General features: G+C 45.1%; 1 protein-coding gene across 1 annotated transcript; it reads right to left on the bottom strand.

The window, feature by feature from the left end:
* Positions 1-186: 186 nt before the first annotated feature.
* Positions 187-26,853, bottom strand: STOM (stomatin). Its single transcript, XM_027614836.2, has 7 exons — positions 26,703-26,853; positions 15,935-16,038; positions 14,757-14,829; positions 13,596-13,678; positions 9,982-10,185; positions 8,913-9,047; positions 187-2,221 (listed from the first exon to the last, which is right to left on the bottom strand). Exons 1-7 carry the CDS (start codon positions 26,761-26,763, stop codon positions 2,027-2,029), a joined length of 855 nt encoding a protein of 284 aa, XP_027470637.1. The 5' UTR covers positions 26,764-26,853; the 3' UTR covers positions 187-2,026.
* Between the last annotated feature and the right edge of the window lie 528 nt (positions 26,854-27,381).

Here is a 27,381-nt window from a genome sequence, read left to right as displayed (position 1 = left end):
AGAGGGAGCCTAGGACAAGAAAGACGACAGATGGACGATTGTAAGCTCTCCTCTTTGCCCATAAAGAGCACATGAAGAAGCCAACGCAGCCAGCCCAGGATGGGAGGCTTCTCCCGGGCCACTGTCTGAAAAATGAAGTCCACAGACACTAAATGCTGGCAGAAACAGACTCTCACCCAAAGGAAAATGAGTACAAGTGCACACTTTTATTATGTAAAGCATTAGAAAGGGAGGCCATGGGGGGAAAAACCTCTTGCACCAACACACCTAGACCCCTTTATGCTTCCTCCCTCTCAAGCAATTTAATCCCACCCTACTGGGCTATGAATCCACAAGGCAGAGAGGTGAAGACTGGTTATCTGTAAACAGGGAAACTCCAGGAGCAGATGCTTGGTTACTCTAAGCTGAGAAGAGATTTTTCAGCCAGGATAAGGGGTGGTTTCCTGGTCCTTATGGGTCGCCACCTCACCAAAGAGATACAAGCATTATTTAAAATGAGTAACTTGAGTTCCTCAAGGAGGGATGTCTCCCAGCCAGGTTTCGGACCAACAGGAAGAACGCCAGGTTGCCCAGATTCAAGAGCATTTGCAAAACTCAAAGCGCTTCCTATTACTGCAAAATAAGCAACTGTGGTTCAGAGGGGCTGACCACTTCCTCTTTAGGCATTGAAATTAGTGACAGAAAAAGATGATTCTGCAAACAGAAGAAAGACCGAGATCCGTATGTATATCCTAAGTTTGACAGTGTCTTGCCAAGCTCATTGGTTATTATGTGCCCAATATACTGTGAATTCCTTACAGTATTTAATGAACGGGACTGATAACCAAAATATTTCACAGTGTACAAGAGTTAATAGCGTGCAGACAGTAAAAGAGAATGGCTTTCTGAAGACATTTTTTAAAGAAGTATTAGTCCTTAAGCTATTCGAATGGGTATATAAACAGTTGTTTATAGAACTTAGAGAAAGTGTCACTTAAAAAATCAAACTATTGAGAACCTGATATATGAAAATAGGCAAAAGTGAGAAAAAAAGCACTTTTGTTTTTTTTTAAAGATTTTATTTATTTATTTGAGAGAGAGAGAATGAGAGATAGAGAGCACGAGAGGGAAGAGGGTCAGAGGGAGAAGCAGACTCCCTGCCGAGCAGGGAGCCCGATGCGGGACTCGATCCCGGGACTCCAGGATCATGACCTGAGCCGAAGGCAGTCGCTTAACAACTGAGCCACCCAGGCGCCCGAAAAAGCACTTTTGTGACAAGTATTTAGCTGGTTTGAAATACCACAGGGGAATCATTTGGTCGTAGAGAGGCTCAAAGAAGTTTCGAGGAAAAAAAGAAACATATTATTCTTAAAGGATTTTTGTGACGGTGGATTTACAAGTCATTCAAGGGTTAAGATCATCTTTCTCACTGATCTTGACCATTTCCTCCAGTGTTGGCCGGTACAGGCAAGAAAATGCCTCCTCCCAGAGAGGATTATTTTGAAACATGGCCTGGGATTAGAAAGTAAACAGATGGCAAGGATGTTTCCTTAAGATTCCCCAGGAGTAAGGCACGTATGGCCCAGAGAGGCTGGTCGTAGCCTAAGGTCTCTGCTTTCTGCAAAGCATTTGTCCAGCCAGGGTGTCAAGTGGTGGTTAAAACCTATTTTCTTGCCTTTGGCCTGGCTGCAGATAGAGGGTGCAGAACGACCCAGTGAAAAGTCAAAAGAAGGCGGATTTAACCTATTACATAATGATCTAAATATATGAACTTTTAAATATTTTAAAGAGTAAGAAATTATCTTCTATAAATCAGTAGTCCCCTCCCCACACCCCTTCTCTTTCTCAGTATTTACAAGCTAACAATCTTTATCTGTTGCTAGGATCACTACACATTCTAAGAACCTTGCAGTCAACATATGGAAAAGGAGAGGAAGGAATATTTAGTCGAGGTCCCACCCTCCTCTCTCCTTACAGGTTGAGGGCTGATTTGGTCCCCGCTCTACCCTGGAAGGGATGGGCGCATCTCTGCGTTGGCCTCTGCGGCTCACTGTTTTGCCCCCACGATGCCTTGCAACATGTCTATGGGCAGGGGGAAGACGATCGTGGAGTTTTTCTCAGCTGCGATGGTGGTCAGCGTCTGGAGGTACCGCAGCTGAAGGGCTGCCGGGGATTCGGTGATGACCATAGAGGCTTCTTTCAGAGCCCTGGATGCGTTCATTTCTCCCTCGGCTGCAATGACCTACAGGACAGGACCAGCAAGTGGTCAAAACGGAGAAAAAGGCAGCTGTCTTCAAAGCCGGGTATGTACATTAAACCTTCCAGGGCCGAGCCAAAATGGTTTTAAGAAATCGGTTTCCAGGGGCGCCTGGGTGGCTCAGTCAGTTGAGCGTCTGCCTTGGGCTCAGGTCATGATCCTGGAGTCCCTGGGATCGAGCCCTGCATCGTGCTCCCTGCTCAGCGGAGAGTCTGCTTCTCCCTTTCATCCTCCCCCCTCTTGTGCTCTCTGTCTCATTCTCTCTCTCTCAAATAAATAAGTAAAATCTTTAAAAAAAAATTTTAAAAAAAGAAGTCGATTTCCAGTTACCCAGTTTCCATTTCTCCTTTTTCCTCCATCTGATTTGCCTGAGTTCGTGCCTTAGGTCAAGATATCCTCTTTTACTCTGATCTTTCTCACACGCTTCAGGGGACCGGGCAAAGGGACAGTTCAAAATACTGTGTAGGGGTTGAGAGAGTGCCTAACGACTGGATACGAATCCTTTTGCAAGTCAAATGGATTTCCGGTTCTTTGACTGTTAAGAAAGGAAAGAGACCTTTCCAGAACTAAAAGCTGATGGTCACAAAAAAATAAATAAAAAGTAAGTAAGTAAATAAATAAATAAAAGCTGATGGTCATTAAAAATATTTTTTGAGCGGCGCCTGGGTGGCTCAGTCAGTTGAGCGTCTGCCTTTGGCTTGGGTCGTGATCGTGGGGTCCTGGGATCGAGCCCCACGTCAGGCTCCCCACCCAGCGGGGAGTCTGCTTCTCCCTCTCACTCTACAGCTCCCTCTGCTTGTGCTCTCTCTCTCTCTCTCTCTCTCTCAAATAAATAAATAAAGTCTTTAAAATATATATATTTTAAAGACTTTATTTATTTGAGAGAGAGAGAGAATGAGATAGAGAGAGAGAGCATGAGAGGGGGGAGGGTCCGAGGGAGAAGCAGACTCCCCACTGAGCGGGGAGCCCGATGCGGGACTCGATCCCGGGACTCCAGGATCATGACCTGAGCCGAAGGCAGTCGCTTAACCAACTGAGCCACTCAGGCGCCCCTAAAAAATATATATTTTTTGATGAAGATCGCTGTATGCTTTTTTTAGCACATAAATTCAGAGGCAGTGCAAAGAATTGCATGGCGTGACTTTAAACAAAACTTGCATTTCTACCCACTTATTTATGTAAACAAAAGTTCTGACTCCTTATATCTATTAAAATGAAAAAGTTAAGACTAGAATTGATGTTTAATCTTTTGGCAATAAGTAATAGCCAACTACGAAGATATGAATTCTTCATCTTGTTAAGAGAAGCATTTCTAGTAAAAAAAAAATTATTGAGGAGAAATTCTGAAACATTTAAATGCCTTGCTTATAGTCAAGGGAAATTTTTAAAAAATTAATTTTAACTTCGATACTAAATGTGTTGCAGTAGAGTAATAAAATAATTCATGACAAAATATATTGTATTAGGAAAAGAAATCCATGGAGGAGATGGAGTGGAAATATAAGTTCAAGGAAAAAAAGGGACAGTGAAACATGCTCGACTATGAAAAACTTATTGACATATTTTAAATAGATGATGGAGTCATTATGTTAGTTGAATTCCACGGGACACATTTAAAAGAATGATGTTCACAGGTTTAGTGTAAAATGTCAGTATTTAAAACATGCCGGGGATTATATGCCCAACCAAGTGTATCAATTCAAATGAAAATTTTTACAGGTCTATTTAAAATGTGTGATGGGAACATACAGTTTTTCTAAATTCTTTGAGAGGTTACATGAGCATAAAAGTTTGAACAGCCCTGGGGTGGTGGGGAGGCTCTGGAGCGAGACAGGCTTGAGCTCAAATCTCGAACCTAAACCCTTACCAGCTGAGTGTCCTCAAGGGGGTTACTTAACATTCTGAGCTCCGGTTTCTTATTCTTAAAATGGGACAGTACCTGCCTCCTTGGGCCTTTGTTAGGAAGACAGAAAAGCCGTAGTAGGTGTGGAGAGTATAAATGGAGGCCGTTGTATAGGAAGGCAAGTGGGAAGTCAAGACCCGATTTTTTGGATCCACCTATGCCTTAATGTGTACAAGATTCGGAAGCCGAATCAAGGCAGTTCCTTTTACTTAATCATCATCGGAGAAGAGGGGTGAAGATACCAGGATCCTCCAGCTTAATCGTGCAGTTCCACTAGGTGATTTTCACATGGATCTCAAAATATTCATGGTTCATAATACTCCCGTGAGAGTCAAAATCAGAAGCAGTGGTCTTAGGACCAGTGGAGTTACAACTCCTTACATCGTTAATGTTGGGGCCTAGGGGTCAAGCCCTGTGCAGGAGCTAGGGGTAAGAGTGGACCTCCTCGCCTCCTTCAGCAACTGGTCAAGCAGGGGACACAGACATGGAAACAGACCACTTCATTCCAGCGTGACAAATGTGGACAGAGATGGATACAAGGCACAGTGCCAGCCCTCAGAAGAAAGCAGTTTTTGCAGAAGGTGGGCTGGTGAGATAGAGAAGTTGAACAGGACAGAACGAAAGCTTTGCTGTTTGGACAAAGATGAAGAAGAATACTTCAGGCAGCACACATGGAAAGGCACCGAGGTATAAAAAAAAGCTGGTGTATTCCCAAAAAATGTAAGTGGGAAGGAATATGGCGTAAGGCCAAGCGGAGGCAGGGATGCTTGGTCTGCAGCCTGTCGGCAGTGGGAAGCTGCTGAGGTTTCCAGCAGGAACCTCACCAGACCTAGCTGGAGAAGACACACTGACGGATGCCTGAGGACGGATGAGGAGAGATGGACAAGGGCCAGTGCGACAGCCTCAGAGTGACCGGGGTGATTCGCCGGTAGTGGGGATGGAGGGAGGAACGGGCTGGGGGGCTATTCGGGAGGAAAGTCAGCAGTATGGAGGCTGACTGGGTACAGGGAGGGAGAGGAACAGAGGCAGGGGCCCAGGTTTCTAGGTTTCAGTTGCCTGGGTCGTCCCATTAGGTGAGATGGGGGTTATCGGATATGGTATTACCAAGAGAAGGCACTCAGTTTAGAGGATAAAAACCTTAATTTATCAGGATGTCCTATGTAGGTCTGTGAGAAGGGGCAAGAACCAGGTACACTCAAAGTGACTCACGTACCTGTGCCCTAAAGCAGGCACTGTACATACAGAATGCAAAAACAGGCTCCTGCCCCGAGAACAGCAGGCTCTAGCTTTTTCCGTGTCATCTCGGCCGATAAGGCACTTTTTTTCTTTTTCCTGGTCTGGACAAGGACCAACGGCAAGGCTATCTCATCTCCCATTGCCAGTCAATGCACAGTCTCTTGGCTGGGCAGCCGGACCCACCAGGCTACGCACGCCATGTTGTTAAGGGAAAAGCTGCTCTGGGCAGGCTGGCAAAGACGTGGGTGCAGTACCTCTGGCTCTGCCTAAACACAGGCCCCATAGATGCCGTGAATGGGAGCTCAGAAAGCAGAGCCAACTACCTGTGGGGCGTGGGGCCTCTGCCAAACGCCCAGCAGCCCCATGTTGATCAACACTTCGTCTCAACAGACCATCACTTGCGAGTCGGGCATTTTCAGGTATGTGAGGTTGGTACTGTTGTCTCTTCCAGAGCCCAGGCGGGCTGGTCTGAGAAGGGCAGAGAAAGGGCATCTGCGTTTCTGCACTCCACTCTCCCAATTAATAGATAACTAGGCCCGGGAATATGAGCCTGAAAGCACATGCCAGGCCTTCTTTTGAGAGTTATGAGAAAGGAAATCAGGAAGGATGCAAGCAGAAAAGGTATTACATCTCAAGCCATTAAGAGCTGGTCTAAGCACTTGAGAAAGAGGTTCGGCTAACGTGCTGTCAAGCTTGCAGGAGAATCTGTCCTCTTTTGTGCCCGGCTCCTTTCTCTCAAACCATGTTTGGGAGCACTTGGACGTTCATTCTCTTCATTGCATGGTGCTCCTTCGTGTGAATAAAGCATACTTTATCCGTTCAACCGCAAGGGACATGCGGGCAGTTTCCAGTTTGGGGTAATATAACCTGTTGTGAACACTCTGGTACAGGCCTTTCTGTTGGACACGGGCTGCCACCAGATGGTGTTCCAAAGCGGAGGCACCAAATTTACAGTCTCATTAACAAAATAAGAGCACCAGGTCCTCCCTCACCCACACCCGGTTCTTTCCCTTTTCTTTCTTTCTTCCCTTTTCTTTCTTTCTTTTTTTAGACCCATTCTGGTGGATATCTAGTGTGGCATCTGCTTGTGATCTGAATTTGCATTTCCCTGATGGCTAATTAACTTGAGGAATTTCTCTCTGAAGTCTCTTAGTCTAGAGGCTCTCCTACCCTTTTCGTTCACAATTTATGTATTGAGGAAACAGACTCCCTATTTTCCATGAGAACCTGAATATATGATTTTGAATTTTTGGCCTTATGGTGGTTGCAGGGCTGCTATATTTTACGGAAGGGAGAGACTCCTTGGGATTCTATGTGTTCACCCTAATTTTAAAAACAGTCACTGCCCAGGTCCACGAGAATATTCTAGATGGTCCCTACGGTCTCATCCAAGTGGGATCACAGTAATTCAGCATTCTAACCGGCTTCCTCTATCTCTTCCCATTGTTATCAGGGATTCTCTTTCCTAGCTGGTGAGAACACCTGCAAAGAGGCTCTATCCATCACGGGAAGTCCAGAGGAGGCAGTGAGGAGCAGAGGGGAATTCTAATTTTTAATTTCTACGGCCACTCATCAGCTCTGTGGCCTTGAGGAAATCACATAAATTTTCTGGGCTTCCGTTTTCATCAGAATAGTGGGATGGCAAATAAGTTTCATTTTTAGAGCCAATTCCAAGCAGTTGGGGCTTGTTACCTGGAGGGCAATAGGAGGATTCTGAGGTCAAAGCTTAGACTCAGTGGAAAACAGTGCTGTGGTTAATTACCAGCAGGGGAATAGGAGGGGGGAGGGGCAGCATCTGGGCCAGGTTATTTGTCACCTTCTGAAGGTAATCTCTAAGGACTTTTCAGGCTCTGACATTCTAAATCATCCATGTATGATAAGTTCCATTCGATATGGCTTGGAAACGGGGCTGTTGGTTAATGACATATTCTAGGTAAAAGCAATTCCTAATTTTCAAAATACTCATTAGATTATAGCAGGTCATATTTAATGTTACCAGAAATACCACTTAGTTTTCTAACTGTGATGACTTTGAGAGAGAGAGAGCACGTGAGGGTTCTGTAGTATTACCAGGTTGTCCTCATAAGCATTAATTATCACGCTAGAAAAACCTAACAATTCTGGTTAGTAGAAAATTCTGAGCATAGTGTGTCAAAGGAGCTACTATTCCATTTGGTGCTGGCTAAGAAATTATAGTGCCTGATTTGCAGCTTAAAGGGCTTCCTACTAGAAGGTTAGGGTTCGGCACTTAGCCAATTATCTCCAGCTACTACTATTTTCCAACAAAACAACAAACTGGTTTGCTCCTTGAGTCTTAGGAGATCTGTCAAGTCCACAGCAACCCCTCTGATGCGAACTGACTCTCTTCCTCCACCCATTCATATACGCACAAGGGGCTGTGGGACCTTATTAATATCTGGCTTTGTCCTTTTGACTAAATTTTGACCAAAGAAAATCTCTCTGCTGTGAATTTGGAATCAAGGCTGGTCTGTCCCCTTTAGTGTTCAACTGGGGAGGCGTGTAAACTTGAGAGTCAGACGCTCTGCCCTCAAGCTGTCAGCAATGAGGTGGGGCCCAGGAGATGGAATGATTAGCTCCCTTCAGTCTTGACTGCACTGCGGTCCCTGGCTCCAACTCTGGAGACTTGAGTCTGCTTCCCAACCTTGGTTTTGGCGAGATATCCCTGTGTTCTTAGGTATTAGCTCCAGAAATCCTCTTTCCTGGGTTAGATTAATAGATATTTCCTCGATACCCCACCTAGGCGGCATGCATCCATGTGGGCTCCAGAGGTAGGCAGAAAGAGGGGAAAAAGCAGACATCAGAGAAAGAGGAGTGAGAAGAAGTTAAGAGGACAGAGAGGAAGAAGATCCTGAGAAAAGAGAGAATGAAAGAGAAGACAAAGATAGTGAAGGAGGGGGGCCTGGCTGGCTCGGTCGGTAAAGTGTGCGACTCTTGATCTTGGGGTTGTGAGTTCGAGCCCCACACTGGGTGTAGAGATGACTCAGGAAAAAAAAAAATAATAAAATCTTTGAAAGAAATAAAATAGGGAAGGAATGAATGGTAAGCACACTGACGGGACTGCCCAGCTGCTCTGAAGTCAGAACTGTTAATTTGTGCTCAGTGGTGGACCAGGAACATGAGTGTGGGACACGCAGTCACAGAAGAATGAGGTGGCTCTGCACGCACCGCTGTGCTCACAGGATGTTGTTCAGTGAAACGAGCAAGGTAGAGAACAATAGGTATGGTACTCGACCCTACTTTCGTAAAACAAACAAGCCAGCTGTCTAACACCCTCATCAGGTAGAGCCCCAGTATATCACTAAGCTGAGGGGGATGTGGCTGGAAGCTACAGGGAGGCTTTCAACTTGACTCAACGCTTTAGGATTACGTCCATTTTTATAACGACAATGTTTTACTGTTTTGTAATGAAGAAAAAAACCCAATAGGAAAAACAAACTATGGAAAGAAAGAAAAAGAAAAAGAAAGAGAAGAGAAAAGAAAAAAGAAAAAAAAGACAAGACAAGACAGCAAGGCTACCTTGGCACGGGCCTCCCGGGATGCTTCTGCCTCTGCAGCCATAGCTCTCTGCAGCTGCACAGGCAGCTTCACGTCCTTAATTTCCACGCGCTCCACCTTTATTCCCCAGTCATCGGTGGCATCATCCAGGGTACACTGTTCGGAAGAGAGAAGGCCAGCGAAGAATGCTCAGCCCAGCCCAGAGGCCGACGGCAGACCCCTGGGCTGGGAGCGGACAGGGCGCTGGGGGAGAGCCGGGAGAGAGGCTAGTTATCTTCCGCAGGGGCCGAGGCCCCGGGGAGCTGATCCTGGTTCCATTACTAAGAAGCTCATGCAGGGGTTGGCAAACTTTTCCTCAAAGGGCCAGACAGTGATTGTTTTCAGTCTCTCTTGCAACTATTTAACCGGGCCGATGTGGGTCAAAAGCCACAGGGATGGCTGTATCCCAGTCCCACGTCACTAATAAAAGCAGGTGGTCAGCTGGCTCCTGATCTAATGTGACTCCATGGAAGCCACAGCGCTTCTTCCTGCTTCAACTTCGTCCCTTTACAATGGGAGGAACGAAACCTTCCTTTGTTTCCTACGGTGGTTGTGCGCATCAGCTAAGGTCACAGATTTGACACACGATGATGTTTATACAAATAACAAGATCTTGGATTTTAGTCCTTTATCTTCTTTGAACAAGTCAGGTTTAATTCATAATCTATTACTCTAGAAAGCTTGGGACGCATATGAGTTACAAGGAAAGTCATGGGACTCGTGCAGAGAACAGAGCTTTAACGACACCCACACGGTCTTGCAGAATGGCCTCGGAATTATTACGCTAAAGAAAAAAGGTTAATGCTAATTCTGGGGGAAAAAAAAAAAAAACCTTACACTGAAGGGAATAAAAATACAATTCATGCATCTGAGCTGTTAACCCATGAGCTATTTGTGTGAAAAATATTCCCTTCCATAGAGTTTGAGAAAACCTTTCTGTGAAGAGAAAAAGGCCGGCCAGTGATCCCCCACCAGTTGGAATTAGTCAAGTTGTCAACCAACCACTAACGCTTGACTTCATCTTTGAATTTCTGGGAACTCACAGCCTCACCTGCATGTTGTGTGCAATCTCTTCTCTGTCGGAGAGGATCTGGGAAAGGTTCTTGGTGCCCAGGACGTTCCTCAGAGTCGTTTGTGCCAAAAGACGGGTTGCCGAGTCGGCGTTGGTGATATTCGCCACGGCCAGGGTAGCATTCTGAACGCGGTAATAGACCACGCCATCCACACTGATGGTCACCGAATCCTTGGTGAGGATCTGTAATAGAAAGAAAGCCATTTTACACCTGCCAACCAACTCCTTCTTTAATATAAGTGTAAGCAGTGTTATTCTATGGAACATCTTAAGACATCGGCTGATTTTCTTTAGTAAGTGCTATTGACTAAATGTGTGCCCTCCAAATTCAGACACTGAACCCTAACCCCCCATGTGATGGCATTAGGAGGTGGGGCCTTTGGGATGTGATTAGGTCATGAGGGTTGAACCCTCATGGTCGTCTATGGACAAGAAAGCAGCCCCTCATACAGGCTCTGAGTCTGCTGGTCCCCTGACCTTGGATTCTAGCTTCTAGGACGGTGAGCAATATATTTCAGTCATTTATGAGCCACCCAGTGTATGGGATTTGGTTATATCCGCCCGAATGGACTAAGACAACAAAGCATCCGAAAGCTAATGATGCTTTAGAATTTTAATAAAATACATTCACTTATTCATTAATTCCTTCAATCATTCAACAAATTTTGAGACACCACTCCATAGTAGGCACTTTCAAAGAGGGTGGGGAATCAAGGGAGCCTTGATGGGACAAAGGAGGGGCAGTTGTCGGGGGCAGGGGTGATACTTGAACTACGTCTTGAAGGAAGAAATAATTTCCCGAGGGTGGTGGGAGAGTATGCGAGGCAGGGAACAAAATGCACGAAATGGCACGGCACTGTGGCAGAGCCTGGGCTTGGTGAACTCTCTAAGGCAGTACAGTGAAGTCGAACAAAAAGGGAATGGGGACTGTTGTTACAGGGTGAGGTCAGGTCATGTCCTGCTTTCCAGGACACGATGAGTCAATGCTTCTTCCTCCCTCCCCCCTTCAGGGCGGCTCCTTAGTTTGGCTGACAGGTCCTCTGACCGCTGGCCCTTTGGCCTCACTCCTTCCTGCTCTCCCTCCCGCACACACACTGCACAGGACAAGGTGTAGGTCCCCCGAGCACCATGTTCCGTGTACCAGGCATTCGTGCAGGTGTCCCCGCCCCTCCTCTTCCTCACACCAGCAGACTGGCACACGATTACTCATCCAAGACACAGCTCAAGCGTCTTTTCCTCTGTGAAACTTTCCTAACCAGGCAGGGTTAACCACTTTTCCCTCGGCACCTAACTGCAGTGACTCTGTTGCTGGTTGGCCTCATTGCTTCTCTACTGGGCCATGCATTTCTTGAGGGCAGTTTGTCTTTGTTATCTCTAGCAGTGGTGGAGTGTTAGATACATAGCAGGTAGTGAATAACCGAGAGATGAACTGAAACATGATCCTAGGAATACAGTGATTGAGGCAGAGCATGGGAGGGAGGGTCAGGACACCTGTACCTCCCTCGGTGATCTCTAGTGAGGCTCTTAACCTGCTTGACCTACAGAGTCTTCACCTGTGAGATGGGGCTAATAATGCTGCCCAATTCTATGCAAATGGTTTGCCAATTGCTTTGAAGTTGAAGATTCGGTAGAACGAGGAGGCTCTTTTCAAAGTGTAAAGGGCTATGTAAATGGCAGGTAGTAATGACAATGGTGTTCCATAGCAGTTTAGTCCCTGTCAGGCAGGAAAGCAGTTATCTTTTTTTCTGATAATCTAAAAATACTTCTAGTAACGTATCACCACCTTTGTGTGAAAATGAATTATTTCCCATGATGTGATAGGAAAATGTGTATCCTTTCTAAACAGTCTCTTGCCCCTGTGACTGCCACAGCCAGAGGTTTCGACAGCTGCTACTGTTCATCGTTGGCGGAGTATTTCTCTTCCTTCATATTATGTTCACAGGGGGTCGCAGAAAGGACTGCTCGCCAAGTGCCATTCCGCTGCGAGTCAGAGGCCCAGGGCAGAGGAGAGAGCAGCCGGAAGGAGCGGCTTACGGCAAGCCTGCCAGATGTCCGCCACCTTTATCGAGGATATCAGGACTCCCAGCTACCCTGCGAGGGGCTCCTTCCGAGGCTCAATCTTCTCTGAAAGATGGGAAAACATGCAGAGAATACAGCACGCCTCTTAGCCCTGTTCTCGTGGGTAAAAGCAATTCCTGGTGTCCCTACGTGCATGTGGATGATAAAGTCTGACCTCATCGCCCACTGCTTGGATTGGCACCAGCAAGGAGGTTCCTATGCTGGTTCCTGGATTCGGGGACAAGAGAAGGCAACCAGTGCGGCCAGGCTCCACCACCCTGCTGTGCACCTGGTCTCTGGCCAGGAAACACTTGACACGATTCTTCTGTCCCTCCCTTCATCCTGTTTCCAGGCTTTCTATCTGCCTCGGCGATAGTGATGATCCCTCCCCGGACATGCGGCCCAGGATGGCCCTCACTGTCCCGGGCTGTGACGGAGTGAACGTCGGGTGCATTTAGCATGGAGCTGTGGGAAAAGCCCTCGGTGAGGAACCCACAGAGCAGACCGTCGCTCTTGGCTCTGCCACTCTGGTCTGCTGGGATCCCTCTGCCCTTCCGCAGTTACGGATCCTGCAGCGAGTTTCAACTGTGACATTCCTTGCAAAGTTGTTTGAAAGAGCATGGAGAAATTACTACTATAGGGGCGCCTGGGTGGCTCAGTCGTTAAGCGTCTGCCTTCGGCTCAGGTCATGATCCCAGGGTCCTGGGATCGAGTCCCACATCGGGCTCCCTGCTCAGCGGGAAGCCTGCTTCTCCCTCTCCCACTCCCCCTGCTTGTGTTCCCTCTCTCACTGTCTCTCTCTCTCTCTGTCAAATAAATAAATAAAATCTTAAAAAAAAAATTACTATTAAAAACATTGTATGCTTTATCTAAAATGTCAAATGAGCAGCTCCTAATTCTTTATCTAGAATACAAACAGGAACCTTAAGAATATTGTACTAAGCTGGATTTTCTATCAGAAACCCATAGCAGAGAAATGTGGCAGTCAAAAGGATGACAAATATGATAATGCTAACGTTACGCTATGCTTGGTAATAATAAGCACGGATGTAGCACTTACTGTTTATCAGCCACTATTCTAAGCACTTTACACATAACGTCTCAGTCCTCACAAGAACCTTCTAAAGTTAAGTCCTACTGGGGCACCTGGGTGGCTCAGTCGGTTAAGCGTCTGCCTCCAGCTCAGGTCATGATCTTAGGGTCCTGGGATTGAGTCCCGCATCGGGTTCCCTGCTCTGTGGGGAGTCTGCTTCTCCCTTGGCCTTCCCCCACCTCTGGCTTGTGCTCTCTCTCTCTCTCTCTCTCAAAAAAAAAAAAAAAGTAGGTCCTACTATTATAACCTCTAATTTTACAGATGAGGAAACTAAGGCACAGAGAGGTTAAGGAACCTGCTCAAAGTCACACAGCTAGAAAATGGTGACAGCAGACAGGCTCTACACCCGTGCCCTCACCACCACCATATTCTGTGCTGCTCTCATGGCCAGCTACTTTCACACGTGACATCTGTTACTGAGGGCAAAAGACCGTCACCTTACCTCCTGAGGAGGAATGTCAAATGAAATGGTTCTCATGTCCACCTTGATGAAGCTGTCAGTGCAGGGCAGAATAAAAAACAAACCTGCAACAAAGAAACACAGAACACTAGGGAGAGAAACCGGCACCTCGTCCGTTCACTCTAATTCTCAACGTAGCCCACAGAAAGAAGCCAGTTCACCTCGGTGCACGAGCCCGCCGCCAGGAACGCCGTCCTCTTGCTGGCGCCCCCCACCTAACTGCTGCCTCCGAGGCCCAGGATGTCATCTCCTGAGTCCACTGCCACTGGCTGTCTGGTTTTCACTTAGGCCAACACAATCCTTCCCACGTCTTTCTAGGCCTTCCAGGGTCTCTCCTTTGACCCACTTTCTCAGCCGCAAGCCCAACAATCTTTCCTGACCTACGGACCCCTTAATGTGCCACACAAGGTCCTGCATGACCTGCCCCAACGCCCCTCTTCGGCCACTCCCCTCTCCTCGAGCTCCGTGCTCTCGCTGGGCTGAGCGACCTGCAGGCCCCTGGGCCGCCATACTCCCCTCGACATGGCTCTGCACATGTTGTGTTTCTGCTGGGAACACCGCCCCTCTGGCCAATACCTCTCCATGCCTCAAGACTCGGCCAAGATGTCACCTCCAAAGCCTGGTCTCACCCTCCCACTCAGGGTCCATCACCTATCTCCAGGTTTCCACAGCTAGCTGCAATGACTCGGTCATAGTACTTAGCACGTGGGATTGTAACCGCTTCCTTTTTGGCGTCTACTAGACGGCAAGCTCCTTGAGGGCAGGAGCTATAGTCTAGTCTCCCTTGAGTTCCCAGAGCCTGGAACACAGTAGGGGCTTAAGGGAAGTTGGCCAAAAATAAGGCACAGAGAACAAGATCTAGAAAGCCTTCAGCGAGTAGAAATTCTCATACTCCAACTTCCACGGCTGTGGCTATTCTTGGCCTAAAATAATCTTATCAGCGGGGATGGGAAGGGGAGGGGAGCCAGGGAAGGAAAGGGTGACCGTAGCAAGACTGGCCAGCACCACCGCTATTGTTACACAGCTTCTGTTACAGGCATTCTTTCCCAAGTCAACACAGAAGGGACCCACATAAGGGAATTCACATCAACAAGAGGAAGAATTTCAGTCTCCAGGCCACCCACCCAGAATTCTAGTACTGACCAGGTCCTTTTGCTCCTCCTTGTAAAATGCGACCCAATCTAAAGATGATGGCTCTTTCATATTCTTTTATGATCTAGATTAAAAACACAAATAATAATTGAACATGAAGAATACAAATATCTACATATGCCAGATATTTACAGACAGCTTCTTAAATATATATTCTGCTCTAAACAGGTTAGATGCCTCCATGTTGCTTTTGCTCTAAAGTCCGAACAGTCTCAGGGCACCTGCCTGGCCCAGTCTTAAGGGCATGTTGACTCTTGACCTCGGGGTCATGAGTTCGAGCCCCATGTTGGATGTAGAGATTCTTTAAACACATAAAACTTAAAAAGAATAAAATAAAATCCAAACAGTATCTATAAATCACATGTCCAATGTTTAATTACCAAGCACAATACGTATTTACTATTTTTTTATCTGATTATAAAAGTAATAGATACTCACTGCATACAATTTGGGAAGTATAGGGTAGTATATAGGAGCAAATCCTTTACTCCTCAGCTGTTAACAGAATCATTCAGTTACTCATGCATTGTTAATACAGAAAAAAATCAAAACAACAATAACAAACAACTAAATTCCCCATGGTTTGTCTCCCAATTCCTTAAATTATAATAATAAACTTATCTGAAAATTCTTGGAGCATATTTTACCTTCTTGGGAATATGTAAATGATAGTTATTTATCGAAGTGTTAATAACTTTATGGAAAAAATAACCAGCAACTGCGGGGCCCTTGCCATATGCCAGGCATTGGGATAAGTATGTTTAGATACATCATTTAACCTCGCAACGGCCCTATGAAGTGCGTGTTGTCACTTCCTCCCATTTTACAGGAAGGAAACGTGGCAAAGGTCACACAGTGAACAATGGAGCCAGGAGCCAAACCTCAGTGTGGACAGGACCACCCCACATCCTTGATCTCAGAAGATTTCAGATGGGGGTCCTTACTCTAACCTCTGAGAAGGACTGCCTGGACCATGGCTGAAAGGAAGTCCCCAAATTCCATTACAGTAGGTGACTAGAGGGAATTTTCCAAGGGAGAGATGAAGGAAAAAGAATTCAGGCCAGTAGGTCTCTCTCTCTCTCTCTCCCTTTTCCACACACATACACACAATGCATGCTTTTGTGGTGAGGGGCTGACCCCTTTGCAGATGGAAGTGACGTATTCTTTACCTTTATGCACATCCATATCGATATGGGGAAAGTTATAACCGTGAACAAGAACGAGACAGCCACCAAAACCCAGCCACAAGGCCCAAGGCCTGTACTGGGGCTATCTGTGAAAACAAAAAATATACAACTCTTGTCATTGTTGTTAGTATACCCCCACCATGTTTATCCTCTGTTCACTGAACACACCAATGCTTGGCATTCTACCATCGTTTTACCTGGATTTTCCCATCTAATCCTTGTAACAACCCTGAAGTACAGGTGCTATTTTTCTCATCTACTTAACATGACCAGGATTTCCCACATTATTTTTTATCCTGCAAACATGTATTAGGCACCTAATATTTATTATGCCTTGTGCTCTGCACTGAAGTGGTAAAAGTGAGTAAGACGCAATCCTAGCTATCAGGAAGGTTCAAGTTCAGTGGACAAGACAGACAGATAATTATAACATTAGGTGGTAAGTGTCTCGACATAGACCATAGAGCATTTTAGAAATGCAGAATAGGGTTAACTTACACATCTGGGACAGAGATGGCAGTGGGGTAGGGTGGGTAGGTGACGGGGGTGGCTGTCAGAGGTGCGTCTGGAATGGTCAAGGAAGATACCAAAAGGGTGGGGAAGGAAGGTAAAGAGCATTTAAGCTGAGGGAATAGCTTAACTAAAGGTGAACTGCACGCTATTTCACTGGGCATGTGCACCATAATTTATTACCCTTTCCTGGATGATTAGACATGCTGTTTTTCTGATTTCTTAGGATTATTAACAATGTATCATAAACATCTTTGTACATAGTTTTCCTCTCACTTTCTAATTGCTTCCTTTCCTGCAACATGAAATCGCTCTTTTTCTTACTAGGAAGGATACACGCCCCGCTGCAAGAATTTCAGAAGAGTATAAAAAGGGGGAAATTATTCAATCCAGAGATGATGAATATTCTTCCAAACCACACAATTTTTATAAATAAAATCTGTTAATTATTTTTCTTCCCTCTATGATTCTCACCTTTTTTAGCCTTTGTATTTATTTGAGAGAGAGTGCACAAGCGGGGCCAGAGGGAGGGAGCGGGCCTGCCGCAGGGCTCAGTCCCAGGACCCTGAGATCATGACCCGAGCTGAAGACAGATGCTTAATCAACAGCCACCCAGGCGCCCTGCATCTGTGCTTTTTCTGTTTTAATTTTTTATCAGTTATACTTGCACAAAGTTTAAAAAGTCCCAAAGTTCTCCAAGATCAGTATAAAAAGAGAGCAGTCCCCTGTTCACCTCTTCCAGTTTTCCTTTCTTCAAAGGCAACTGCTCTGTTGGCTGAGTATTTTGGTCTATCCTTCCCTGTTTCTAAATAATATACTGGTTTTGTTCCTTGTTGCTTTCTCGCCTTTGAGCATTACTTATTGACTCTCCACTATGGAAGAGGATTTAGCTTCTCCCCCACCCCATAAATATACCCATCCTTCTAATTATATCATCATTTTGGTTAGGTCATTATCAAATTTTCCACTTCATGAATATGTAAATGCCATTCAAAGCTAAGCCAGGTTAGGGATGTCAAATTCGTTTTTCCATCCCATACAACTTTGTTTTTCCTCCAATGTCTTGCTTTTTTCCCATATTGATTCAACCTCAAACCTCTCATCAATGGTCTAAATTTCCTCTCACGAGGGTCAGGTGTTCTACCAATTTCCTCTTCTAAAAGAGCGTCTCTTGGAGGGGCGTCTGGACTTGCTCTCTTAGGTGGTGTGAGCAGCTGGTCCGGGGACCACCCTTTCCTACCATCCTGGGAAACCCCCTTCACTTCCTGGCTTGTGTTTTCCACTTTCGGTATCCAGTGACTTCCTCACTTTTAGTTTGTTTTTCCTCTCTGAGGAGGGTGGAGGGACCAAGAAGGCCAAGGGACACTATCACTTTTCTTATGGACCACAGAAAGCTTCTGCAGTATTTCCAGGAACTGTCTTGGTAATGAGAGGGAGATTGGCAAGGGGCGGGGGAGGGGAGGCAGGCCAGGCAGTGGTTAGGGCTCAGAAGGGCAAAGATGGCAGTGAGGCAGGCCTTTGAATCCACAGAAGGCCAAGAAATAAGCAGAGTTGAGGCGGAGAGCATGGGAGAGCGACACAAAGTGGCATCCAGGTCAAGTGCTCTGAAACGCAGGATGCAAGACCAGAAATGTTACAGATAACTTTGTGATTTTCACACTGTGTCACAGCATGAGGTAAACGTCCTATGCATACTTGACTAAAAGGGCTCTAAGTTAATCTCCCGGAGGTTTGTAAGTTACGGTTTGTGGGGTTGTCGACATATTTACTGAGAGGATATTCCAAGCAGGGACCCAGTGCTGCCTGCGCAGAAGGCTCCGTCAGTCATCATCACGACTGATGATCATGATCACAGCACCCACTTGTTGACAGTATGTTGTAAGCACTGTGTTCAATTACTTGACATGTGTATCTCCTTCATTCTTCACAAAGCCTGTGAAGTATTTTTTTTTAAAGATTTTATTTATTTGAGAGAGAGAAAGGGAGAGAGAACACAAGCAGGGTGAGAGGCAGAGGGAGAGGGAGAAGCAGACTCCCTGCTGAGCAGGGAGCCTGATGGGGGACTCAATCCCAGGACCCCGGGATCATGACCTGAGCTGAAGGCAGAGGCTTAATGACTCAGCCACCCAGGCGCCCCAAGTATTTTTAATTCCATTTTACAAATGAGGTAACTGAAGCCACAAAGCTTTCCCAAGACCACATGATGGAGGAGGACCTGGGATTCAAACACAGGTCATCCTACCCCAGAGCCCATGTCCTAAGTCAATTCACTCCTTCGGTCCTTTGTCTCTGAATTAAAAAATCCTCATGAAGGAAGTTTTCGTGTTTGGAGCACTTTCTCAAGACAGTATCCAAACCGGGAAAGCATGGTAGGAGTTCCGAGAATGAAATCTGATAGTCCTACAGAGGAAGGCCTCTTAATTCCAGCTGTGCCTATTTATAGCAAAACAGTCTCAAGGCTGGTGGCCAGGCTCAGGTCTAGGCTTCCAAAGTGAACTGGATTCCAAACAAGGAACAGACTGGCCACAAATACTTCTCCGACAGCATTTGGTGCCTTCTAAAATACTGCCCCAAGCCGCCTATTTCCAGGCAAAGTTCATAGCTCTGGGTCCTGACCGTATTAGACTATAAACTCTCTGAGGGCAGCGATGTTTCCTATTCTCCTTTCCTATTCTTCTTCCTATTCCAGTCCAGTCTTTTCTCATGTGTACCTGTGCATATGTGTGCATGCACTCAGTTTCCGTGGTGACGTTGTGTTTTGGAAAGCCCCACATGAACCCATGGGATTACAAATGAGGAGCAACAAGAAATGAAGCGGAGATCCTAAAAACTGGGCTTGGTCTTTCACATCTCAAATGCTCAGCTAGAAGTAATCAGTGCATACAGTGGGGATGGCACCATTTCATATTATTCTGGTGCCTAAACTATCCCATTCTCAAGCCTTCAAATTCTTCCCCATCTGGTTATTATAGCTCCTAAAGGTACACAAATCACATTCCTCAGAGAGGTGAGGCTTCAACCTCACCAGGCTCTTAGTGAACCCTTCGTCCTCTACCATTTATGGGCGAAAGAAGAGAAATTCTCTGTTACTCCCCCCGATTTCATGAAATTCATTCCATTCAAGTTTCTAATTCATTACCTTGAAGATTGGATCCTCCCTACCAGCTGTATGAGGTAAAAGACAAATAATGAGCAATCAGCATTCCTGAGATATACTGGTTGATATTGCTGGGTAGGAAAACTCCTAAAGATTAGTGATCCCATGACAGTTGGTTGTAAATACTACTTGGCCACGGTTAATTTTTTTCTTTTACTACCAACTCTTCTGAAAACTGCATTAAATTTTTAACTAACCAAAGCAAGGTTTTGAAAATGGATGTAAGTTTATACAATCAACACTGTTTAACTCAATATTCAAATTGGGCTTATCTCCAGGGAACTGACATAAATTTTAAAAACCATTGCTTCTTTTCTCTTATTTTAAAAGCAAAGTACTGTCTCTATAAAAATTAGAAATTATAGCTAAAGAAATTAAAAAAGAAAAATTATCTATACTTTCATTATCTCTAGATGGCAACGATTTTTCTGCCTTGCTACATGTCCTCTAAACCTTTCCTATCCTGCTTTTTTTAAAAAATGAAATAATGGTATACATAATAACTTTGAATCTGCTTCCCCTCTATATTGTGAACATCTTTTCATGTCACTACATATTCTTTATTACTAAAGGTTGAATAATATCCCATTATTCCATGGACCTAATGAACATTTAGGTTATGTCCAATTTTCTCAAACTCTGCTGCATCGCATATATGCTTAGCAAAATTTCCATGCATTTTTATTGTGTAATCTAATTTTGCTGAAAAGATGAAATTGTGTAATTCTTAAATTTCTCATTCTGGAGGTATCTTTAATTATGACTAATAATAGCCATTTATTGAATGTCTATCACATGGCAGCCACAACTGGATTCCTTACATACCATCTTTCCAATATTCACAAAAATCTGTAAAGTGGGTATGAAATATTCTTCCTGCAGTCCCAGAGTAATAAAGCAAATGACTTTCTGAGCTGAGACAGAAGAAAACAAACAAAACCACGAAACAAATGAAAACAACAACAACTTGTATGGTAATTTTTGTTGGGTTAGCTTCCAAGAGAGCAGTAAAATCATCTTTTCAAGAGGATAACACAGGCATGATTTCAGAGCACTACATGTTGTTAATGATACAGTATCAGCTGATTTACTAAAAGGTGCACTGAACTTGGCACTGCTGGAAATCATGTACAATAATAAATTCCATTTATCGTTGAGATTTTGTTCTAATGTTCAAAGACTAGATTTCCTCTTCAGGGAAAGGCCAGAAAGGTCTCACACAGTGTCTGAAAATCTAACTCAAGACTCGTTTGCATTAATACACACAAAAAGAAAAAGATGAGCCCAAGGATTGTTGCAATGCCTGAACAGCAACATTTAAGGGCAATCTTTTCTCTCCCCTTTCCCAGAACGCGAGTGAAGCACTTCACGTCTTCGTGCATTGCCAAGAACAGTGCTGTCTGGGTGGGGAGAGATAAGAGGGCTAAGGAATCTGGTCTCAAAAACATGCTGACAGCAAGGTCCTAACAGCACTTTTTAAGGGGCAACAGTAGGTCAAAATGAAAGGTCTTGGCAATTTTTTAATTCTTTGAAAGGTATAAATATTCAGGATGTAATATTTCTGATTATATTCTCCCTCTCCCTCTGCCCCTCCCTGCCCCACTCGTGCTCTCTCTCACTCAAATAAATAAATAAAATCTTTAAAAAAAAAGAAAAAAGAAAAATAAATTTAAAAAAAGATGGAAGGAAGGGAAGGAAACAACAGAAGAAAAGGAAAAGAAGTGAAATGGAGGGGCGCCTGGGTGGCTCAGTCGGTTGAGCGACTGCCTTCGGCTCAGGTCATGATCCTGGAGTCCCGGGATCGAGTCCCACATCCGGGCTCCCTGCTGAGCAGGGAGTCTGCTTCTCCCTCTGACCCTCCCCCTCTCATGCTCTCTCTCTCTCTCTCTCTCTCATTCTCTCTCTCAAATAAATAAATAAATAAAATCTTTAAAAAAAAGTGAAGAAACAAAAATGAGGCAGCACACTACAGGGAGAAAAATAACACCAGGTGGAGTGAGAGAGGGGCAGAGCTTAGCACACAGTAGGGGCTCAATAAATGTATGTTGAAAAAAATGTTGGTATTTAGTTGGAGATTACAACTTGCATTCATTTGGGCAGAGGCTTTCAAAGCAGACAAGCACACACTATAACCCATCTTTCAAATGAATATTTTAATTAGGCATGGTTTATAGTTCTTCGAATGCCCTTATCCTTAAACCTCTAGGGAAGAAATTAGTGTCTGGGCTGGAGTGGCTAAAGGCCAGATGGTATCAAGTTAAGAACTATGGCTGGAGGTGGTACTTTTTCCTCTCTATTATAAACCATCTCTGCCTACAAATACTGGATCAAAAGAACCAATACTGGTGAAGCATTATGGGATCTGAATCATAAAATGTGTTTACCATGAGATATTAGAAAAAGGGAACAGACAAACCCTTTTAAGAAAGATTTCCAATGCAAGTTGAAATAAAGGGAGTCCTTTGCCTAGCTCGAAAAGAGTAAGGAAATTAAATAAGTGTAAATATTTTCTTTCCCAAGTATCTTGGGGATTTTCTGAAGCTTTCCTTCATTCGACTGTTCTAGCCATAAAACAGGAGGAAAAAGAGGTGAGGGTGTCACCAGTAATTTTAAATTTGAACCCCCTGAGTCTTAAATAGGCCCCCCTCTCCAAATCACCTAAAGCACTTTACCCTGTCTAAAAAACATTTATCATACTTGTAATTATCCTATTCAAGGTCCGTCTTCCTCATAGATTTTGAGCTTCTTAAAACAACAAAGCATGATGGCTCCAAAGCTGGCTCTGTCATTTATTATCTGTATGATCTTGTCAAAGTTTCTGAATTCTCTTTGCTTTAGTCTCCTCATTTCAAAATAGGGCTAATAGGAGTACCTCCTGAGAGGGTTAAATGTGAGGAGTAGATGAGCTAATACGGTAGACATCTAGAGCATAACAGGTACTGAAAAACCATCTGCCAAGTAAGTAGTTGTTGAATACAGTTGAGAAACATCCTCTGTCCTAAAGCAGCTGTCAGAATGAATATGTATGGGCTGAATATCGCCCATAGCTGGAAAGATAGAAACGGTTATATCCAGAAAAATTGGAGAAAAAACAATTTCATAATGTTATTAAGTTAATTAAATTTAGACCAGACCCTATTAAGAGAAGAAAACCCTCCTACCTCTTCCATTGTTTTTTTTTTTTTTTTCCCCACCCAGCTCCTTTACTTGGACATCTTAAAAGTATCTACAATTAATTTTCTCATAAAAGTCTTTGGAGGGCAACATCACTTTATCTAAAAATTGGGGGCGCCTGGCTGGCTCGGTCGGTGGAACATGCAACTCTGATCTCAGGGTCATGAATTCAAGCTCCACATTGGGCATCAAACTTACTTTAAAAAAAAAAAAGGTTGGGGGGTGGTGCAGACAGAAGCACAGTTCTTCAACTGAGGTCAAGAAGCTAAGCAGTGACTAAGAGCTCAGGGTTCTGGGATCAGATTCCAATTCTACCACTAACTTTTCTCAATAGTAAAATGAGGGAAAAGAACAATACTTATCTCATATAAAAACCAATGAGAAGTACTTGACACTCAGGAAGTGTTCAATATATAGCAGTGTTATTTTTATTACAACTTAAAGATCACATTGATACAGTTTATAGACATAAACTTTTTAGTAAGTGAATTGCCTTCCGGGACCTAACACTGCTGAGAAAATAGCAAGACCAACAATCTGCCTGGGGACTCTATCTCTAGAGGAGAAACAGACTACATTTGAGCAGGACAATAAAGTTCTAAACCATCTTGGACCATCTTTCATACAACTTTTTGCCCATAAATTTAAATTCCCTGCATAATTACTAGGTTTTCTGAATAGTCATTGTTAACTTCATTCTTTGTTTTCCCCATTAACAAATTATCTCAATAGTTGACATTTTAATGTTTCAAAAGTACATTCACATAAATTTTTTCACTTGATTCTTGAAACCTTGGGAGACAGTTACCGTGGGTAAGATTATGCCCAGGATGGAGAGGAGGAATTGACTCGGGAGACAGAGAATTACCCAAGGTGGCCCAGGTAGTAAGTGATGGTATTGAGATTCCAATTCAGATCCTTGAATTCTAAATTCCACTCTCGTTTCATTACACTATACCATCTTACCATAAGTGTGTTCACAGCTGGACAAAGTTGGTATAATTATTGTCTGATACTTTACGACAGATACTTTTATTGTTTGCATCTTCAGAGGCTAATCTACTGAAGTGTCAGCTGAAATGCCTGGGGTTTAAGTTTCTTTACCAGTCCCAGAGTATAGACAAAGATTCAAAAAGAATGGAGAAAGGAGAATTGACACATACTTTTTCTCCACTGACTGTAATCTCTAACCTTTTTCCTTCCACACTTTATATTATCATGACAACTGTAATTCCTTTATCAAGATAATATAAACCCAAACAGTCTATTTGTAATAAGAACATGTAATAAGGAACCATCTTAATCAAATATATATAAATATATGAATATACATTTAAATAAATAATATAAATATATATAAATAATATAAATATATATATGCCAGCTTTACTAGCAACTAGACTTGGTCATTGGTTTGAGTTAATTTATGACCATTGATGGTTTAACTCAGATTAATTATTAAAGAAGTTACAAATTTCTCCCCAATCTGATCAGCTGTAACAACTGAAATAAACAAATCAGTCCCTTGATTCTGCTTATTTTCAGGCATTCTCCCAAAGGAATATATTCTGTTGACATGTCTCTTAATTATAATAATACTTTTTTTTTTTTTTTTGTAATCCACCTGCATTATTTCATTACAAAGTGAATGCACTGGCTTCAAGAAAAAGTAGTCTTGCCCTAGGTTTGGTCATGTTTATATACTCCTAAGACTAATTGTCAGCAAAGTCATAAAAGGACAGAGTTTGGGCTTTTATATTCCACCGCTTCCCTCAGAAGCAGCCTTCTGGAGATGTCTTATTCAAGAGGTCTGGACTGAAGCTAGGTTCCTTTGCGCTTTCTTTGTTGTCTCTCACCTTCAGTGAAGTACTGATGCCTGAGAAGGTCCTCTCTTGGGTATACATTTTGGAGGTAGCTCTAGGATAGGGAAAATGGAAAATCACATAGCCCAGGTTTGCAACCTAGCTCTGAGGCACACACGTGTGATTTTTCTACTCTGAGCCCCGGTTTCCTTGCTGTAAAATGGTGGATAATGTTTTCCTTGTGGAGCTATTAGAAGACTGCAATTAGATCATGTTTGTAAAGCACTTAGGCTGTGCTTGACCCATGGCAAGCACTCAATAAATTCTATTTAATAAATTCTAGTAATGGCTTTCCTACCCGTGTTGGATCTTGAAGGTTTATATTTTTAAAAAAGGGGGGGGGGGAACCTAGACTAAGCAAAATTTTGTTTGTATGTATAATTTTCTGAGGAGCACACAGTTTTCACTGGATTCGGAAAAATAAATTCTGTCTAAAAAATGTTAATCATAGAACCAAGAAAAAGAACTTAGGAGTGAAAACTGGTCTGTGACCATGAAAAAACAACTAAAGGGATATTAAGTATAAAGATCATGTGCATTCCCAAAGAATGTCTACAGATTTCCCACTGCTTTCACCAAACTGCTAATACTGTTCTCATAGTCCCTCTGTCTCCCACCAGAAGGTCAGGGCACAGAGGAAAGTATTCCACCCACCTTCCCACCTAGGATAAGACAACCAACTATGAAAGAGGGGGACTGCAAGTTTTAGAGTCAGTCAAACCCCAATTTAAAATATGGCTCCATTACTTATAAACTGGGTGACTCTGAAGTAATTCAACCTCTTTTGAGTATCAGTTTCTTCAAATACATCCTTCCTATTACACTACTGATTTGGGAAGGTAAATCTCCAATGTGCTTAGCAGAGAAAAGTGAGGGATAATTCTTTTGATGCCCCTGGGAACAATCGCTGGGCAAAGGAAATGGGTGGACAAAGCTGGCTTTACAGCTAATCAGAATCATTAAGTCCATTATCATGTTTTTTTGTGGGGTGCTGGAAAAGCCCACCCAGCTCACTTAAAATGTCGTTCTCTATGTCAGCCCATCTGAAATTCCATCCTTAGAAATAATTCCTTTGGATCACTAAGAGCCCCTGGGAGGGAATCAGCACCCCGGGGAGGACTGTCACCTCTCTCTATTGGAACCCCACCCCCACCCCAAGAGGTTAGCCAATAAAGGTTCAAGATGATAGCCCTCCCAAGGGTACTAGTCCCTTTCCAGAGGAACAGCATTGAGCCACTCAAGGTTTCTGCCATCAAGACAGGGAAGGCCTCGGTAGGGTGGGAGTTCTTAAAGGAATTCCTGGCGAGAAACAAAAGCCCCGAAGGCGAGATCCCTAGAACAAAGGGAGTAAAGAGGAGGCAGGATAGGGCAGAAAGTGAAGCTGGGAAGAGAGGAGAAGAATGCCGAAAAGAGACTTTCTTCTTTTCTTCCACAAATAATAGCCTACTGTATGTGAGGGGCGGGGGCAAAACCTCACAGGTCTGTCTAGCTTCTTAATATGAAATTGGCCATGGGTGGGGCCGGGGGAGCAGGGGTTCTTTCCAGTTCCGTGGATGGGGGTGGGCAAAGGCTGGCTGGAGGGGGACGGGTGGGAAGGAAAGGGGAGTCGCGCGACAGGAAGACTGGGGGTCCTGGGTGTGGGATGCAGGTTTGCGCCCCCGCTCCACTGCTCACTGGTCGCGAGTCGCTTAAGCATCTCCTTGCCCGCATGCACGCCACGAGATAATGAACGCGAAGCGATGGCACAGGGCCTGGCGTCTGGCAACCGCTGGAGCACGCGAGCCCCCGCTATGGCTTTGGTACTGGAAACGTGCCCTGCAGTGGGTGCGTCCCCCGTGTGCCAGGCAAGCCGCTGTGCACTCTGCACCCTAACATCCCTAAATCTGACCCCCAGCCCGCGGAGCAGGGTTCACTATTCTCAGCGTCACCGAAGCTTAAAGCAGCGGCCGCTTGGCTTAAAAGCGACGGAGACGAGCCTGGGACACGCAGGCTGCGGCTAGTTCCTGAGGGAAGGGTTGGGGGGGGTGGGCGACGGCGCGGGGCTCACCCCTGAAGGAGTCCGGGAGCCGCCGGGCTTCGGCGTCCCCTGTATGCCGCTTCTCAGCCATGCTGCCCGAGCCGGAGGTGCAGCTCTCACGTCCCGGTCAAAGGTGCTGGAGCGGCTTCCGCGAAGAATGCGCGGCGGAGACCCGGGGCAGAGACCCGGGGCCGAGACCCAGGCTGCAGTCCCGCCCCCTCCCCACGGCCCTGCCAATCGACGCCCAGGACGAAGAAGGACACGCCCCCCGCGCCCCGCCCGCCCGCCCGCCCCTCCGGAGCGGCCGCGGGGTGCCAGCCTCCCGCGCGGTGCCGCTGGGCTGAGGGGCGTGGCCCGAGGGGCGAGGCGGCCCCAGGCTGGGGTCCCGGCCCAGGGGCCGCACCGGAAGGGTGGGGTGGGCACCGGGGAGCGCAGGGCGGTGGCGGAAGATATTGGGGAGGAGGCTGTGGGGGTGGCGTGAGGAAAAGGGGCACGCAAGGGAGAGCAGGCTTCTGGGCAGACGAGTAAGAAGAAAATGGCGCCCTCCCTGGGCGGGTGGGGTCCGAGAGGAGGCGGAGGGGCACCTGTGTGGGGCCGAGGGCCGCCTGGGCCGAGAGGGTCAGTGGGTGCGAGGGGGAGGAAGCGAGCGACGTCCTGGAGCCGGAGGGGGTGAATCCCAGTGAGGTGCGTTTATTCAACAAACTCCTCT

Source organism: Zalophus californianus, chromosome 13 (genome assembly GCF_009762305.2).
Source record: "Zalophus californianus isolate mZalCal1 chromosome 13, mZalCal1.pri.v2, whole genome shotgun sequence".
In the NCBI taxonomy this organism is placed as follows: Eukaryota; Metazoa; Chordata; class Mammalia; order Carnivora; family Otariidae; genus Zalophus; species Zalophus californianus.
The sequence above is the reverse complement of the archived record's forward strand: the minus strand, read 5'-3'. Positions and strand labels throughout refer to the sequence as shown.

Bases quoted from the DNA above. Each gene is read 5' to 3' on its own strand.
- STOM (XM_027614836.2), bottom strand. From the start codon at position 26,763: ATGGCTGAGAAGCGGCATACAGGGGACGCCGAAGCCCGGCGGCTCCCG. The intron at 13,679-14,756 runs GTCAGTACTAGA...TCTTTGTTGCAG, and splicing joins AGGAGGAGCAAAAGGACCTG to GTTTGTTTTTTATTCTGCCC. The intron at 10,186-13,595 runs GTAAGGTGACGG...TTTCTATTACAG, and splicing joins TTGACATTCCTCCTCAGGAG to ATCCTCACCAAGGATTCGGT.